The sequence below is a fragment of the Sphaerodactylus townsendi genome, linkage group LG04 (genome assembly GCF_021028975.2).
Source record: "Sphaerodactylus townsendi isolate TG3544 linkage group LG04, MPM_Stown_v2.3, whole genome shotgun sequence".
Lineage (NCBI taxonomy): Eukaryota > Metazoa > Chordata > Lepidosauria > Squamata > Sphaerodactylidae > Sphaerodactylus > Sphaerodactylus townsendi.
Genome location: NC_059428.1, coordinates 34,542,539 through 34,559,647, shown reverse-complemented (window position 1 = coordinate 34,559,647; position 17,109 = coordinate 34,542,539). Strand labels below are relative to the sequence as shown.

The window sequence follows — 17,109 nt, the reverse complement described above, 5'->3', positions numbered from 1 at the left end:
GTTACTTCTAGGTTAATTGAAGCCACTCTTGCTGGATTCATACATTGCTCCCAAGTGCACAGCAGTTCTCCATCTGCACACATAGTTTCATTAGATTGATGTTTATATTAGCAAGATCATATTTAACGTTATTTTATGTAAAACATTTATATACCACATTCTTAGCTTAAAATTTACAAAGTTCACTTACAAAGATAAAATGAACATTACAATAAAACAAATTTTGTAAATCAGAAGAATAAAATTTTCATCAACGTTTCAATAAAACAGTAAAAAGCATACATAATATCAGCAATATTACTGAAGCAGTAAATAGCCCGATAGTTTTATTATATACCTAGCAGTAAAAAAACAGAGCATCAGATTCCATTGTTACATTGCCTTTTGTAGATAAAAAGTTTATTTTAAGGTAATATAATTTGTTCACAAGCAGGCACATTTACCTATTTATTATTTTATATTTTGTTTCTTCTAATAAGCTTATATATGGACATTAGCTCTATTCCTTACAAAATCTCTATGACATAGAAATTTGCACAATTTTTTCATTCGTCATTAATTTTAGCTTGAAGGTTTATTCTTTTTCTGAATTCCTTCAGAATGATTGTTGATGTCATGTTTGCTTTCTTAGTTTTTCTGTTCTTTATTTCAATGGGAAATACATTTCTGACTGAAATAACCCTAATCTAGTTGAGATGAAATTCTCAGGTATTTTATCACTCATCCAAGAGACCTTCATTTCTAATTCTCAGGATGATGAATAAAGTACTCCATTTTATAAGCAACTAAATTCTCTTGTTGCAGGTCAGGCAGGCAAAGACATTTGGTGAATAATATGAAGGATCCTGAACTTTGACCTAGAAGCCTGTTTATAATTGAGGTTATTCTTGTTCATCTCATCTGTTTTGGTACCTGAGGCATTTTTCATCCCAGCCAGCCTCAGATAGCAAAAGTGAGTTGATTGGGGGGAAAAGGTGCAGGGCCATGCTAGAAAACATAACCACTTCAGTTACAATTGCCTTATAGCTCAGGCCCAATTAAATGGCAAGCAAATTGAATTGTCTTAAGATGTTCAAATGGTGGCTCGCAGAGTTATAGGATCATACAACAATTACTGTCATTTTCCTTTGCTATATCCCTACATAGAACTGTGAGTTAATCTAAATTCTATCCTTTATGTATATGTGCTTGCATGGACTCACGAGGGTCCTTCACTCTACAAATCAGCTTATAAATTGCCATGCCAAGTAGAAAATCATGTGTTGATTATTGCCATGAAAAAACTAATCACACTTTCTATGTTCCACTGCTTTGAGAATGTAACAGGTTTTCTTCAACGTTAGTGTTTTAAAAAGGCTATACACAGTATTTAACTGGTAAAAATGGAGTCCTTGTAAGTGAAGATGTATGGCCACAGCTTTTTGAAAATGTTATTTGACACTTGCAAACTAGTTCTTGAGTATTGTTTGAAGAATAATGATACTCCAATGGCTACTAATAATGATACTCTAATGAGCCCTTTTGGAAAGGGCAGTATATAAATTTAACTAAATGAATAAATACAAACCAGTTACCAAAAAATCCTTTTCTTTACTGTTTTGACTGATTTTTAAGCATCTGGTGGCCAGACTGTATATGATGGTGACATTATTGAGAACATTTGTTTAAAAACTAAATACTTAATACAGAAGGGAAAATAGTACTTATTACAAGACCAAGTTTATGGGTGTCTCAGTTTACAGGAAGTAATAAAATAAGTGCTTGAGTGTTAGACTCCTTTTGTAGTAGATTTAATTGTGGTGTGTTGAACTAATCCAGTCTTTATTTGAGATTGGGCTTCTCTTGAACAGACCACCATAGCTTATTACAAAATTATTAACAAAAAAGAGAGTCATGTGTTATGGCTTGGTTGTTCATAAAGAAGGTGAAATTGGATCTGGTTCTCAAAAGCTTAATTTTTCATACTTTTCCTGTAGAAACTTGTTGGATTCTTGCAATATTGGCATTATGATTTCTGTCCAGTAAAAATGAGCATGCTGATTTCAAATGGCTTCCAGTTGTCTTAAGCCACAGCGGTAGAATATGTATTATGTGTCACATCTGCAGTGCCCTCTCTAACAATAAAAATGTACTAACAATTCTTTCAGAAGTGTTGGAGGAAGGCTTCCAGGTTCCAGCCTCTATAGCAGAGAGATATAAAGTTGGCCGGACTATAGGAGATGGAAATTTTGCCATTGTAAAGGAGTGTATAGAAAGGTGAGAAAGGTTGCTTTGGTATTACAGCCAAAGGAAAAATGTTAAGCAGATCATGGTCATGGTTGACGTCTTCATTTTCAGGTTGTCACACATATGGGATTTAAGTAATATGTGTAAAATGTAAAAAAAAAAAGCACAGGAGTGATTGGATATTGAACAATATCTGAAAAGTTGCCCTCTGTTCAGAGTAAACATTGTTGCTAGTAAACAGCATACCAGTATCTGCATATCCATAATTCAGTGAGACAGAATAATTTGATATCATTTAGCCCAATATAATTCCAACTTCAAAGTGCAATAGGAATGATGAGTTCAACACTGAATACCCAAAGGAAATATCTGTGCACTGACCTTGATCTTACAGTAGTTGAGACAAAGTTCATGCATCTCCATCCATCATAAAATGCAAAGTGAAGACTCAGCTGCCATCACAATGTCGAGTCTGTGCATGGAAGGGAGTGAGAGGGGTCCTACCATTCAGTCTCCTCTTGATTCTGAAACCAAGTTAGCTGAACAATGGATTTTTTAATGCATATATTTTGCATTTTGCCCTTTAAAATTCTAATCGCACAGAAGGGGGAGCTGTTTTCCAACTGTAAAACCAAATGGAGATTGAAGGGTAAAACCACTGTCCCTTTCCTGCACAGGCTAAGGCAAATTGAGGCTGTGATTACAAATTTGTATTTTGTGGACATAACAGTTGCTTCCTTTCTGTGTGAGCTCTTAGATAAACATTAACCATTGTCAAGAAAGGGGAGCATTTGATAAGTACTGTTTATTTTCTAACAGGCCTCTGTATAGGCAGTTCCAACAGATGGATCAGCTGCAACACTTATTTGTATGCACAGTTGGGTTCCTTCGTTAGATCAGAGTGCCCATAAAGAAACCTGCTTTTCAGGATTCATACAGCTTCTATGGTTCCAGTGGATCAAACCACTCAGTAGACATAAAAGTCAACACTGTATAAATACAACACATGAAAAGTATTAACATTAATGGCCATTTTTAAAAAGCTCTTAAGAATCACTTTTTAAATTCAGTTTATAAACAACAAGTAATTCTGAAGAATTATCTGTTTTTTAAGACATCCAACATTATCTTCTGTTTCCGAACCAAATAGTGAAATATTTTGTTTTTAAGTAAAAGCAGCCAAGTGTGTCAGTAAGTGTGGGTTACATTATTGAGGTCTTAGCAATGGTAATCCAAATGTTTTATTCTCTGTCATGAAACTGTGCATTTACTTTTGTGTAATGGGCTTATAAGAAACCAAGTATTAAAACACAGCTGGTGGTGAACATATTACATTAAAAGGAGTTAATTATTTCCATATTTTTATATTCTGCTGAAAAAATGCAAGTCAAACCTAAAAGCAGTTAAGCATTTGAGTTTATTACCAAATAATATGAAAGCTGTTTTTAGATTAAACATGGCCATTATTTCAGCTGTTGGCAGAAGCCCTCTAGTGGGGAAAGTTGGCTTTTAAAAAGATGTCACTGAAATCATGATCCCTTTGAGACTTACTCCAATTTCAGGCCCACATGGTTTAGACTGGAATGTTGTACAGAATTTCAGAGTAACAGTGCAATCCAATGCAGAGTCTTAACCACTGATGTAAATTGACTTGGACTGGAGTGTTTGAAGAAACTGACTGTGGCACATTGTATGTGAGCGTATGCATCTGCTCCAGAATACTCAAACCATTAGGTCATGTAGCCTAAACATTATCTGTTCTGAGAGCTGGCAGCTTTCTAGGATCTCAGTTTGATTTCCTGGTCCTGCTTGGCCACTAGTGGGGATGAGAGTGGGAGGGGCTGCCAAATACAGGTTGAGAAACTCCTGGAGAATTGTGGGTGGAGCCTTAGAAGGGCAGAAACCTCAGTGGGGTACAAAGCCATAAAGTTCACCCTCACAGTCATCCATTTTCTCCGGGTGAACTGATTTCTATAGTCTGGAGATGAGCTGTAATTCCATGGAATCCCCAGATCCCTCCTGAAGACAAGAAAAGTCTTTTTCAGGCTTACACTAAGATTCCAGTGATTGATACTAAGGATGTTCAGTGCTTCAATCTGCAAAGTTTTTGTTCCGTTACAAAAGACTGTATATATTACAAAATACTGTGTATATTTTTGTTTATTTAAAATTGTATGTCCTGCTTCTTCAAAGCTTGAACAAACTTCCAACTGTAAAGTATTAAAAAACTTTTTTAAAGCCACCTTTAACTTTATTATATGAAGTAGATTGTTCTCTGTTTTGTGGGCTAGTATTTCCTGTTTCAAGACTTTTTAGCTTGGAAGAGCTGCAAGTCTAAAGCCACAAGACTCAAGTACACCACCCAATGTGTACATCTGTGTTGATTTGTTATATAATAATTATTATTAAAGTTTAGAGGCACCATATGGCTGCTTCCACAAAACAATGTAACTTGGCCTTTAACTTTTTACATATCACTTCTACTAATGTTAATAATCTGCATTATTCATTTTTTTCCTTTTGGAACAAGATAAAACATGGGACAATTATTTCTATTTATCTGCTTTTTTTCACAATAACTATGAATTGTATGTATCAAATATACTAGTTTTAAAAACACAAAGTAAAATTGATGCATATCAATACAATACTTTATTGCTGTTGTTTCAGCTGGGACTTCTGCAAACAAAATGAGCATGGACACATAGGCATCCCTAGGGTAGTTTAGGAGATGCATTGTTTTCTCATCTATTGGTGGCTGTGCAATATAATTCTGGTTTTAATCCAACATAACCAGATTTTGGTCTTTGATATCTCAAACAGTACATCAGAGGTGGGATCCAGCAGGTTCTCACAGGTTCCCGAGAGTAGGTTACTAATTATTTGTGTGTGCCGAGAGAGGGTTACTAATTGGTGATTTTGCCACATGATTTTTGCCTTAGTTATGCCCCTCCTCTCAGCAGTAGCACGCAGAACTTGAAGCAGTCTAGCAGGAGGTGTACCGGCGTGTGTGGCAGCCTGCGCCTGTGTGCATTCGTTTCCCGCCCAAGGACCAGCGCAACGGCTGCGTCCTTGCCACAGCCCCTCCCAGGAATGCCCTGCCCTGGAATGCTTGGCCACACCCCATCGTGCCCTGCCCAGCCCCATTGGCGCTACGCCACAGTTTGAATCCCATCACCATGGGAATCTGTTACTAAAATTTTTGGATCCCACCACCGCCTTTCATAGGAATCAGCCCCATGGAGTTGACCTGAGTTGGATTGCTCTCTAAATATACTCATTAAAAATTAATTCATTTCTTTAAATAACTCAACTGAACCATATTGAGGCCATCTGGTAAACTGTAGCCTATTTCCTTGCTTTCTTCTGAACATTGTTTCTGAGAACAACATAATATTTTGGCATGCAGAATGGATCATCCCAGAAACAGTGCCTTCAGCATTTCCTAAGCAATAGTTGGAACTTTACTTGGTGACATCAATACAGGGCTGCAATGAGTGCGTTGGGTTGGGGGTGGGGGCAGCTAGTAGTACAATATTCGAGTCCAGGGGTCTACAACCTGCTGCTCTCCAGACTACATGGACTACAATTCCCATCAGCCTCTGCCACCATGGGAATTGTAGTCCATGAACATCTGGAGAGCCACAGGTTGCAAACCCCATTTCTAGTCACTCTGGGTGCCTAGGAAGCTGATAAGGATGCCATATGGGTATAGGAACAACATACCTGTGCTAATCAACTATTGCATGTCTTCCGAAAAGAGATGGCAGAGTAAAGATCCGCAATAGTTCTTGTCCTTGCATTAATATTAGTAACTTTGTCCCCTTCTGCACACGCAGAATAATGCACATTCAAGCCACTTTCACAATGGTTTGAAAATGGATTTTGCAGTTCCACACAATAAAATCCAGCTTCAAAATGCAATGAAAGTGGATTGAAAGTGCATTATTCTGTGTGTGCGGAAGGGGCCTTTGATGGAAATAACTGATAACATTGATTCTTATTTGTATTTCCTTTCTTTCATTCCCTCTGTCTTATTAGGTCAACTGGTAGAGAATATGCCCTGAAAATCATCAAAAAAAGTAAATGTAGAGGAAAAGTAAGTTCAGCAGATCCAATGTCGGAACATCTTCTGCAAAAAGTTATCCTGAATAACTTTTAAATTTAGGACAAATTGGGATTGGAGTTAACATTTGAATACATACTGACTGAGGTTAAGTTGGCAGGCAGTGAGCCTTGGAATTCTCTTTTCTGGCAGTCAAGAAATGAAGGCCAGTTGCCGGCTGGGTGGTTAGACTTTTGATTTACTGTTTGTCACTTTAATTCCTGTAATTAAAGCATCTAATTTATGTGATAATTAGATACTCTTTTAAATTGTGGAACACAAACTATTACAATAATTACATATATAAAATAGACACTAATGAGCGGTGTTTCACAAACTAAATGGGCCCTGATTTTAACAATTCTGTAATGATACTTTTGAATGAAGAATGTAAAGTTCCTTGCTGCTTGGAAAAATATATTTTATAGGGCTAGGGGTCAAATGATTGACTGACTTTTCTGTGCAACAAAACTACAATCCTTTTCCCATTTCATTTTCCTCTAAACTGAGGTGGGAGGGGGGGGATTGATACTGCTGCCACTTCTCTGGCATTAATGCAGGCATTAAGGGCTTAAAAACTTCCAAATCAATCTATGAGAGTTGTAGGTTTATTCTCATTCCTCATCAAGCAGTAGAAGGGAGAAGAGGCATGGATCAGTTGATTTCTCCTATCGATTATGCGCATTTGTTGAGGCACAAGTCTATCAGTGGCATGATGGCACATCCAACCTCCATGTTGAGAGGTATCATTTAATGTCAGTTACTGGAGGCAATAATTGAGGGTGCTTTGTAAATATCTTCCCTTTCTCATCTCTCATACGATGTTTATTCTGTGGCAGGAGCATATGATCCAAAATGAAGTATCCATTTTAAGAAGGGTCAAGCATCCTAATATTGTTCTTCTGATTGAGGAGATGGATATGCCTACAGAATTATACCTTGTCATGGAACTTGTGAAGGTAATGCATCTGCAATATTTGAACCCCCTTCTTGCTCTTACCTTGACCCCTGTGCACTAGAATTTCCCACCCGCAAGCCTGATTCAGCACAGGCACAAGCAGACTGGGCAGTGAAAGTATCCCTGCTCCCTTTGGTAGGTAATCACCAAGTGGGGGGAGGGTTCCAGGAAAGCGGAGCAATCTCAGTTGAGCAGCCCTTGTTGTGCTACAAGCTAGTACTGTAGAACCCACTAAACTTCATGGTGCCAAATTGTTCATTGTCTTATCCTTTGTACCATCCCACAAAATGCAGGTGGAGACAGTTGGTGGTCTAAGACCTACTGGTATTACCAATGGAAGGTCTGAACCAAGAGGACCCTGAAGCACTAGTAGAGTTGTTAGTGGGGCTTGACCCACTGATAGCCCTCAAGGCAGTGGTCCACTGGGAAATTTCCCTGTGAGTTTAATGCCCACTCTGCCCTTGAACACAAGGATTTGCAGGTACAAATCTGCTTGTAATAAATCAGCATTTCTTCTTCTGGATGTTTGTGTATAAAGTGCCATCAAGTTGCAACCAACTTCTAGTAACCCCTTTCAAGGCAAGTCAGAAGCTTTCAAGGCAAGTCAGAAGCAGAGGTGGTTTGCGATTGCCTTCCTCTGCATAGTCTTCTTTGGTGGTCTCCCTTCCAGTTGTCTGCTTCAGGCTGATAGCTAGCCTTGTCAGCATTCCTGGCCTAGCAGGAAGACACTGACTCACCCTGTGGCTGCGGAGGCTCTCCTGTACAAGCAGCTTCCAGGAGAGCAGGGGCGAGGACGAGAAGAACAGCATTCATGGAGGGGTAGGAGGGATGGCACAAGCACCCCCTGGAGAAGGGGTGGAGGAGGCGCAGGGCCCACACAGCTAATTGAATGATTGCCATGTTTTAATTTTCAAATATTGAGAAAGTTATATACTTGGAAGGATGTGAATTGTTTATTCAGCATGTGCTAGTTGTATCTCTGACACAGCATGTGCTGTTGCAACTGATTAACCATCTGCTATGGGCTGGTTTCTGAAGACCTGAGTTTAAATCAAGTTCAGGTTCACAGATGGGAAAGATATTCAAGAAGTGAGGGCTTGAATATACCGGATAACCAGTCTGGCTAATGCTACTCTGCATTAATTGGCAGGGAGAAGTTGCTATAAGCGGCTTTTGCTGTTGGAAGCACACTCTCATTTCATGGCAGGCATGTCACTAGTTGTGGAAAAAGGGACTGAGTGTGAGGAAAGCACTTCATAAATACAAATATAAACACGTTGCAAGCCATGCTTGTGAAAAGGAGAAAGGACCTGGTTGCTGGCAAGCTGCCACTGTACATAGTGAGACCAAATTATTATTCAAGCCTAGCACCGGTTTAGTTATTTTACAAGCATGATTTATGATAGGATTTTCCTCCTGCTGTTTAAGGATCTCATTTCAATTTCACATCAGAAAAGGAATGTTACCGCATTTGCATTGGGAGCTAGTAAATAAATAATTGGTTACTGCCTTGCCTTGTGGGCATAGATGATAAGTTTTTGTTTTTGTTTTCAAATTGCATTCAGATGTTAATTCCAGAGTGGAGTGGGGCAGGGATTTCATGACTAAACTAAAATTGCATCTTTAGACAATCCCCTGTAATGGCAGGTGACCTGCTATATGAATTAGTCAAGAAAAAGTTGGCAGGTTAAGACAGCCTCCGCTGCTTGAAGTAAAGCGTAGAATTTTGAGATATAGTTGCCTGCAGTGTTAACTCTTTAAGGCCTAAATTCAGACAGTATTAAATAAAGTTCAGAATGTTTTCAGTCACTCTGTGGCAAAGAGGCAAACCTCGGGTAGGGCGGAGGAGAAGACAATTCAAAAATGACTGAGATGGCAGGCAAGGGGACCCAGATAAAGCCAGTAGAGCACAGGTGTCAAACTCGCGTCCCTCCAGATGTCATGGACTACAGTTCCCATCACCCCCTGCCAGAATCATGCTGGCAGGGGATGGTGGGAACTGTAGTCCATAACATCTGGAGGGCCGCAAGTTTGACACCTATTCCGTAGAGCAAGGCACTACAGCAACAGGGAAGTGAAACATGACATTAAGCAAAGGTTGAAGGGAAGGTTAGATACACCTTAAATTAATTAGGAGGTCTTGACTTTTAATTTTTGATAACTGAACAATTATTATTCAATTATTGATTAGACAGACAGATAGTTAGGGTTACCAATCACAAGATGGCGCTTGAAGTTCTCATAGAACTGTAACTGATTTCAGACTACAGAGATTAGTTCCCTGGAGGAAATGGCAGCTTCAGAGGGTGGACTCAATGGCAATGCATCATTTCTGAGCTCCCTCCCCTCTTCAGACTGTCTACTTGTCAGCACCCCCGCCCCCCCAATCTCCAGGAATTTCACAAGTTGGAGTTGCCAGCTCTGAATAATAAGAGACAGAGTGGGGAAGGAGATTACTATGCTTGCTATATCGCTCTCTTTTATTCTCTGACTTTGCTGCTTTGTTGGCCCCAATTGTCATCTGAATTTTAGCTTTTATGATTAGTTATTTCTCTCCACCAGGTCTGGTTGCTGAGCTTTGCATAGTGCTTCTATTTCATTTAATAGGAACCTTCAAAGTCATGTCTGGAAATGTAGATTAAATTGCATTTAAGGGTCAAAGTTTGATCCTTTAGCCTTTCCTCTCCTTTGACATTTTCCTTAGCGACTATCTATTTGTGTCTCTGAATAGGGCTATCTTCCAAGGTTCTGAATTTATAGTTCAGATTTTTGTTATCAGTGCAGAGAGAAAGAGCATGAAGAAAGGTGAATGTAATGTTGCTTCAGCAGTCTCAGTGTTTTTGCTAACTTACTATTATACTTAGGTAATTTAAGGCCAGAGTAGAAAGTGGTGAATGTCATATCTATAATTTGCCTCCCACAGTTAGAATGACATTGGTCTCTTGAAATTCTATAAGAGATATCCCTTTTTCTGTTTCTTTAGTTTTTTTTCTTTTGTCTAAGTGCTTCTCACTGAAGAACTATTACTGATAGAGTTGCCAGCCCCCAGCTGGCATTTCTTGCCACCACTCTGCAGCAGTAGAGGAGAAAAAATAAAATAAACTGTCATCTGAAAATAATGTGATGTCACTTTCAGGAAAATCTGGAAGTGGTGTTACAAATCTGTTGGAATCAGAGAAAACTCTGGTATTCTGTAAGTGACATCATTCCTCTCTAGGAATCACCTTGGAAGTGACATCAGTTGTTCCTAGGAATCAGTCAATCCCATAAGAAGTGTATGTTATCACATACAAGTTTTTCTGGAAGTGACACCCATCATACCATTGTCTGACACTTACCTTCATGTCCTTCCCTCTCCCTCATCTCTTGCTAGTTGCCAGGCCAGGTCAGATTTTGTTTAAACTGCCTGTGTACACATGGCTGCTGTGGTGTCCCAGTTTCAACAAGCCATTATGCAAATGTACAGTTCCACTGGTGAGATTTCTTGCCCACTCAGAGACATGTTTAATTAGCAGGGTTTATTGACTTGTTATTGAAGCTAATCAGTGGTGGGATTCAAATAATTTAACAACCAGTTCTGGTGGTGTGATTAAAATAATTTAACAACTGGTTGTATACGAGCACTGTTTTAACAACCAGTTCTGCCAAAGTGGCGCGAACCTTCTGAATCCCACCACTGAAGCTAATGATAAATAATGTTAAGCACATTAATCTTTAGTGTGTTGGTAATCAGAGAACAGTAGTTTTTGCAAAGAATAGGATATTTCTACGTGTTAACAAATTTTGGGGGAGGGAGGGGGGAATTATATGTATTTGGGAGCTGCTGTCAAGGTTATCTTTTTAAGAGGCCATATCAGAAGCTGATCCCAAGATGACTATGGGTTTGATCCAGACTACATTTTTTGCTCATGTAAGATACTTCTGTTCGTGGACCAGAATTTTCCTGCCTCACTGATGCTGCTTCTGAAGGACAGGGAATCTTCTCAAACAGTATGAGCTGCCACTCATGTTGAGGATCCATACCAGGAACACGGAACACAGAATTGGTAGAAATTACCCCACCCTTTCCATTTCTGGAAATTTTAGTCCGGATCCAAACTTGTGGTTGTACTTCTAATAATACTTTTCTTGCAATAAGTACCATTGACTAACAGCAGGTTTACTTCTTTGTAGACCTTCTTCTGATTGCTCCCTATGTGTATGTAACTTTATAGAATTTATTTTATTTCTCTTCTAAATAAGATGAGCTGAGCTGTTATAGAACATATTCCTTATATTCAAGCTGTTGATTAAAATGTGCTTTTGGGATAAATTTCAACTTTCTATAAAACATTTTAGCTACACCTAACCTGCTTTAAAATAAAACCTCAAAACCCTGGCGTTAGGGAAACCCTTATATTTTTTTTTGAAAATTCTCTTTACCACAAGTATGTAAAGGAAAATGTATTTTTCTTGTGTAAATATTCATACTTAAATCCCTTTATTTATGACTAGCGGAGCAATTTCTACACAGACAGAAGTGAAGCTGACTGAGTCCTATACAAACCTTCCCTAATTTAGGCCAATTTCCAAATTCTTCATTCAAAACCCTACTGTGTTCTCCTGAAGAGAGAAGGGCAAGATAGTGAATCTCTGGAATAATCTAAAAGGCAAAAGAAAGGAAATACTTAAACTATGATGTAATTTACTGGGGAAAGCATGACATAAATTAGGCAAAAGAAATATGGAAATAAGCTTAAACTATGAGCTGTAATTGAGTATCATCTGATTGGGAAAGCATGACAGTAAATTACAGAGCATAGGGGTCAATATGGCTCATATAGCACCGCATAAAGCCGTGCACTTTCAATGCTTCTTTCACAATAGTATTGCCATTCCTTTGGGCTTCAGAGTAGCCTTGATAGTAACAAGAGCACATTTTCGTGATTTAAAGGAGCCTATGTGACTTGCAGTGTGTTCCTCAAGACACGCAAAATAATGCCAGCCTTTCAAGCCCCTGCTTGGGACAAAGATCCTCTGTTGGTCTGCCATTCCTGCACAGCTTCAAAGAGCCCTGAGGAAGTCCACGCTTGAAAGCTGCATTATGCTGCCACTGGTTGCAAGGAATGAGAGTCCTTCCCCACCCCACCCCATTGTGAGCTTGCAGGTGTGGTGGGGCCTGGCAACCCCTACAACGGAGTTCCAAAGGCATTCATGGGCAGGCAGCCTTTGGCCCTGCCTGGGACAGATCCCTCCCTGTTGGTCTGCCTGCCTGCCAGCCCAGTGAGGAAGTCCACCGGAGTGAGCTGCCAGCCTGCCACTGGGGAAAAGGAGTGAGCTAGCCCTTCAGCCCTGCCTGGGACAGATCCTCCTGTTGGTCTGCCTGCCTGCCAGCTGAGTGGAAGTCCACCGGGTGAGCTGTCAGCCTGCTGCCACTGGGAAGGAGGAGATCACTTCCCCACCCACCCCATTGGAAACACCTGCAGGGGTGGGGGGCCTGGCAGCTACAACAGGAGTTCCACCAGTCACCAAGGCAGGCAGCCTTTCAGTCCTGCCTGGGACAGATCATCCTGTTGGTCTGCCTGCCTGCCAGCCGAGCGAAGTCCACCGGGTGAGCTGTCAGCCTCGCTGCCACTTTGGAAGTGAGTGAGAGGTCCTTCCCACCCACCCCATTGGAAACACCTGCAGGGGCGGGGCCTGGAAGCTACAACAGGAGTTCCACTAGCAGCCCAAGGCAGCCAGCTTCAGCCCTGCCTGGGACAGATCACTCCTGTTGGTTCGCCTGCCTGCCAGCCGAGGCGGAAGTCCACCGGCGGAGCTGCAGCCTGCTGCCACTGGGAAGAGTGAGGAGTCCTTCCCCACCCACCCCATTGGAAACACCTGCAGGGGGGGTGGGGCCTGGCAGCTACAACAGGAGGTTCCACCAGCTTGCAGCCCAAGGCAGCCAGCCTTCAGCCCTGCCTGGGACAGATCCTCCCCTGTTGGTTCAGTCTGCCTGCCAGCTCTCTAGCTGAAGTCCACCGGGTGAGCTGCCTGCCGCCACTGGGAAGTGAGTGAGAGTCCCTTCCCACCGCCCATCCCATTGGAAACACCTGCAAGAGGTGGGGCCTGGCAGCACTACAACAGGAGTTCCACCGCCAGCCCAAGGCAGCCAGCCTTCAGCAGCCTGCCTGGGACAGACCCCTCCTGTTGGCCTGCCTGCCTGCCTGCCAAGCGAGGAAGTCCACGGGTGGTGAGCTGTCACTTCGCTGCCACTGGGAAGGAGTGAGAGTCCTTCCCCAGCTACTGCAGGAGTTCCCACCAGCAGCCAAGGCAGCCATTTTCCAACCCACCTGGAGACAGATCCTCCCTGTTGGTCTGCCACCACTTTCCAGCTTGGCGGAGTCCACCGGGTGAGCTGCATACTGCTGCCATGGGAAGGGGTAGAGTCCTTCCCCACCCACCCATTAAAACACCTGCAGAAGGGGTGGGGCCACCAGCAGCTACAACAGGAGTTTCACCAGCAGCCCAAGGCAGGCAGCCTTTCAGCCTTGCCTAGGACAGATCCTCCTTTTGGTCTGCCTGCCTGCCAGCTTGGCTGAGGAAGTCCCACCCGGGTGAGCTGCCGCCTGCTGCCACTGAGGAAGAGGTGAGAGTCCTTCCCCACCCATCCCGTGGAACACCTGCGGGGGGTGGGGCCTGGCAGCTACAACAGGAGTTCCACCAGCAGCCCAAGGCGGCCAGCCTTTCCAGCCCCTGCCTGGGACGAGACCCTCCTGTTGGCCTGCCTGCCTGCCACCGCCAATGAGAAGTCCACCTGGTGAGCTGCCGCCTGCTGCCACTGGGAAGGGAGGTAGGAGTCACTTCCCCACCCACCCCGTGGGAAACACCTGCAGGGGTGGGGACCTGGCAGCTACGACAGGAGGTTACACCAGCAGCCCAAGGCTTGGGTGGTGTGGCTTGGGTGGTGTGAGCCCTACTCGCCCTTCACTCCCGGCTGTAGCACTTCTACCATCTCCTACCACACCCACCACCAGCTTCTACAAGCAGTCTACTGGACATTTAAGTGGTGCAGCCCACTTCGCTATCAATTCTAGCGCCCTTTAACCTCAGTTTTCCCAACCCTATATTACACTTCCCTCAGGTAGAGAGGATATTGTTGTAATAGGAATGTTTTTGTAGTTATTACTGTTTGTATTATAGGCATTAGTCGAAGTAGGTAGTTAGTTGATCAGCCTGGTTTTATACCAGGGTTGGTTAGGCTGAGACTAGTTAGGTTTCTTTAGATAAAGGGAAGTTGCATAATTATGGGGCACCAACTTTGGGGGCTGGGGATCCCACGTTTTGATGGAGACGGACAGCAGATACTGCGCGTTGAAGCTGACGGACCATATGGATAGAAGATGTATGAGATACAGTTATGCTGTAGCCCACCTTCTGACCTCCGACCCTATCCCAAGAAACGATGGTGGTTGGGATCAGGGATACTCTGCTTCCGTCATTGCTTGGTGCTAATCCAATGCCAGGTCCATCAACAACAAGACCATGGTACTTCTCGAGATTTTCTCCGGTTGCGCCCAGCAGGTGGACCTGGCAGGTGTCACCGAGAAGGCCTGGAGTGCTTGGCTGGAAGGTGAGACCGTGCGCCTTGGGCGAGTCGCTGCCCCCGGGTTTCAGCCAAGGTGGCCTTCACCGATCACGAACACACGGGGCCGGGGGGGTGGGGTGGCATTGTTCATCCGATGGAGTCTATCCCCTTTAGGGCCAGTCCCTGTCCCGGAGAGATCACTCGGCATGGGAGTGTGTGCGGCCTAGAGTGGTTGGCCCCTCGGAGAGGGTTGGCTGTTCTCCTGGTGTACCCGGGTCAGCCTAAGCTGCGACCGGGAGGCAGCCTGTCGCTGACTGCTGGAGGTGGTGTCCGGATCATGGGCGTTCGCGGTTCCCCAAACTTATTGTTTTGGGGGACTTCAACATCCGATGCCGCAGCGCCTCGCTCATGTGCGGCGGCAGCAAGGACCTAGTGTCATCCAATGGCGGCAGCTTAAGGCCTTCTCCTTAATCAACTTTGGCCCCACCCATGAGGGCCAGGGTCACTGCACGCTGGATTTGGTCTTCAGGTCAGGGATTGAACCTGGTCGTATCCTCTATCAATAGGAGTGCCATGGTCCGACCACTATGCCTTTGAAGGTCCTGGATGGACTTGCCGCAACACTTACCCGGTCTAGGGCGACGGGCCGATTTTTTGCACGCCCAGCGGAGAGCTTATGGATCGCATAATTTGGTTTTCCTGAATGCTCTTCGGGACCCTCCTGAACCCGCCCGGCACACTTTCGATGAGCAGGTGGAGGGACTGGAGATGCCCGACTCTCCGATGCCATCGCATGTTGTTGCCCCCCTGGTGTCCCTCCTACGCCCGTTTTCGACATCGCATCCATGGTATCATGGGGAGGAGTTGCGTCAAATGAAGCGGGGTCTTAGGCGATCTAGAAGCGAAAAGTGTGGAGGAAATCTCCACACGACAAAGCTGCGCGAACATCTTATAGGGCGTTTATGAGAAGCTCTCCATGAGATGGCGACGAAGGAAGCGAAAGAGGGTCTTCTTCTCCTCCTCCATCACGTCCCGCTAGCTGGCTCGCCCAGCTCAATTGTTTCGCATAATTCGGTCATTGACCTCCCTTTGTCAGAGAGGTCATCAAACTCTCAATTGGATATCAGCTGTGTGAGAGCATTTATGAGCTTCTTCTGCGGATAAAGGTTGCGTCGCTCCGCCATGACCTCCCATCCACGCTATTGGCTACAATTAGTGAACTGGAGACTCCCTTGCCGTCTTCTTGGCCCGTGTTTGGCCCAGTTTTTCCCTACTCTATGAAGCCAGCTTGTAGACAGGGACCTTAGCTGCTGTTAGACCTACTACCTGTCCTTCTGGATCCGTGCCCGTCTTGGCTTGTGAAAGCCTCGCCAGGCGGGAGCTTCACGACCCCATCTGTTGAGTATCATCAATAACTCCCTTTGGAGCAAGGAGTTTTTTCCCAGATGGGTTAAAGAAGGGAGGCAGTGGTCCACCCACTCTTAAAAGACCATCATTAGATCCTAGGGATCCTGGCCAATTACCGCCCGTTTAGAATCTGTCGTTTCTGGGAAGAGTAATTGAGAGAAGTGGGTGCTGGAGCAGCTTCAAGGCTTCCCTGGATTGACACATGCGGACTTTCGACCCCTTCCAGTCCGGCTTCCGTGGTGCTGGGCATGTATGGGCGGAGACTGTTCTCCAAAATTAAGCCGTCCACAGGAATTACATCACTCCGGTGATGCAGCTTTCTTGACCAAAGCCGGATCGGCTGCTAAGGGTATTAAGCTAGATCTTACACGCAGCGTTTGATGTGGTCGACCATGACAACTTTTGACCGCACTCAGCCTGGCTGCCTCTGGGAGTGTGGGGCACCGTCCTTCAGTGGATTGCCTCTACGCTTTCTCCTCGGGCGGACTCAACAAGTGAGAAGGTGCAGGGATGAGGCCAGTACTCCCGAGGAAGTGCCCAGCTTTGATTGCCGGTGTACCTCAGGGGGCATTATTATCCCCGGGCTGTTGTTTAACATCTACATCGCGACCCCTTATGCTCAGCTGAGTGCGAGGAGTTTTGGGCTGTCTTGTCATCAGTATGCAGATGACACTCAGCTCATTCCTGCTGATGGAGGGGGGGGGAACAGCCACCGCCCCTGCAGACTCTACAGCATTGTTTGGAGGCGGTCGCTGGTTGGTTCTGCGACAGAGTAGGTTAAAACTGAATCCATCGAGCTGTGACGGAGATCCTCTGGCTGGGCCGTGGAGGGGGAGAGGGGATGTTTCAGGCCGCCGGTGTGGGAGG

General features: G+C 44.0%; 1 protein-coding gene across 4 annotated transcripts in view; it reads left to right on the top strand.

Annotated features, from left to right (window-relative positions):
* The window catches only part of DCLK1 (doublecortin like kinase 1), a 246,933-nt gene that overhangs the window by 187,828 nt on the left and 41,996 nt on the right, over positions 1-17,109 (top strand). For all 4 annotated transcript variants that reach the window (XM_048494604.1, XM_048494602.1, XM_048494603.1 and 1 more), the window contains 3 exons: positions 2,148-2,256; positions 6,268-6,325; positions 7,171-7,290. In XM_048494604.1, coding sequence (XP_048350561.1) covers positions 2,148-2,256; positions 6,268-6,325; positions 7,171-7,290 — 287 coding nt within the window. The remainder of the gene's footprint in view (positions 1-2,147; positions 2,257-6,267; positions 6,326-7,170; positions 7,291-17,109) is intronic.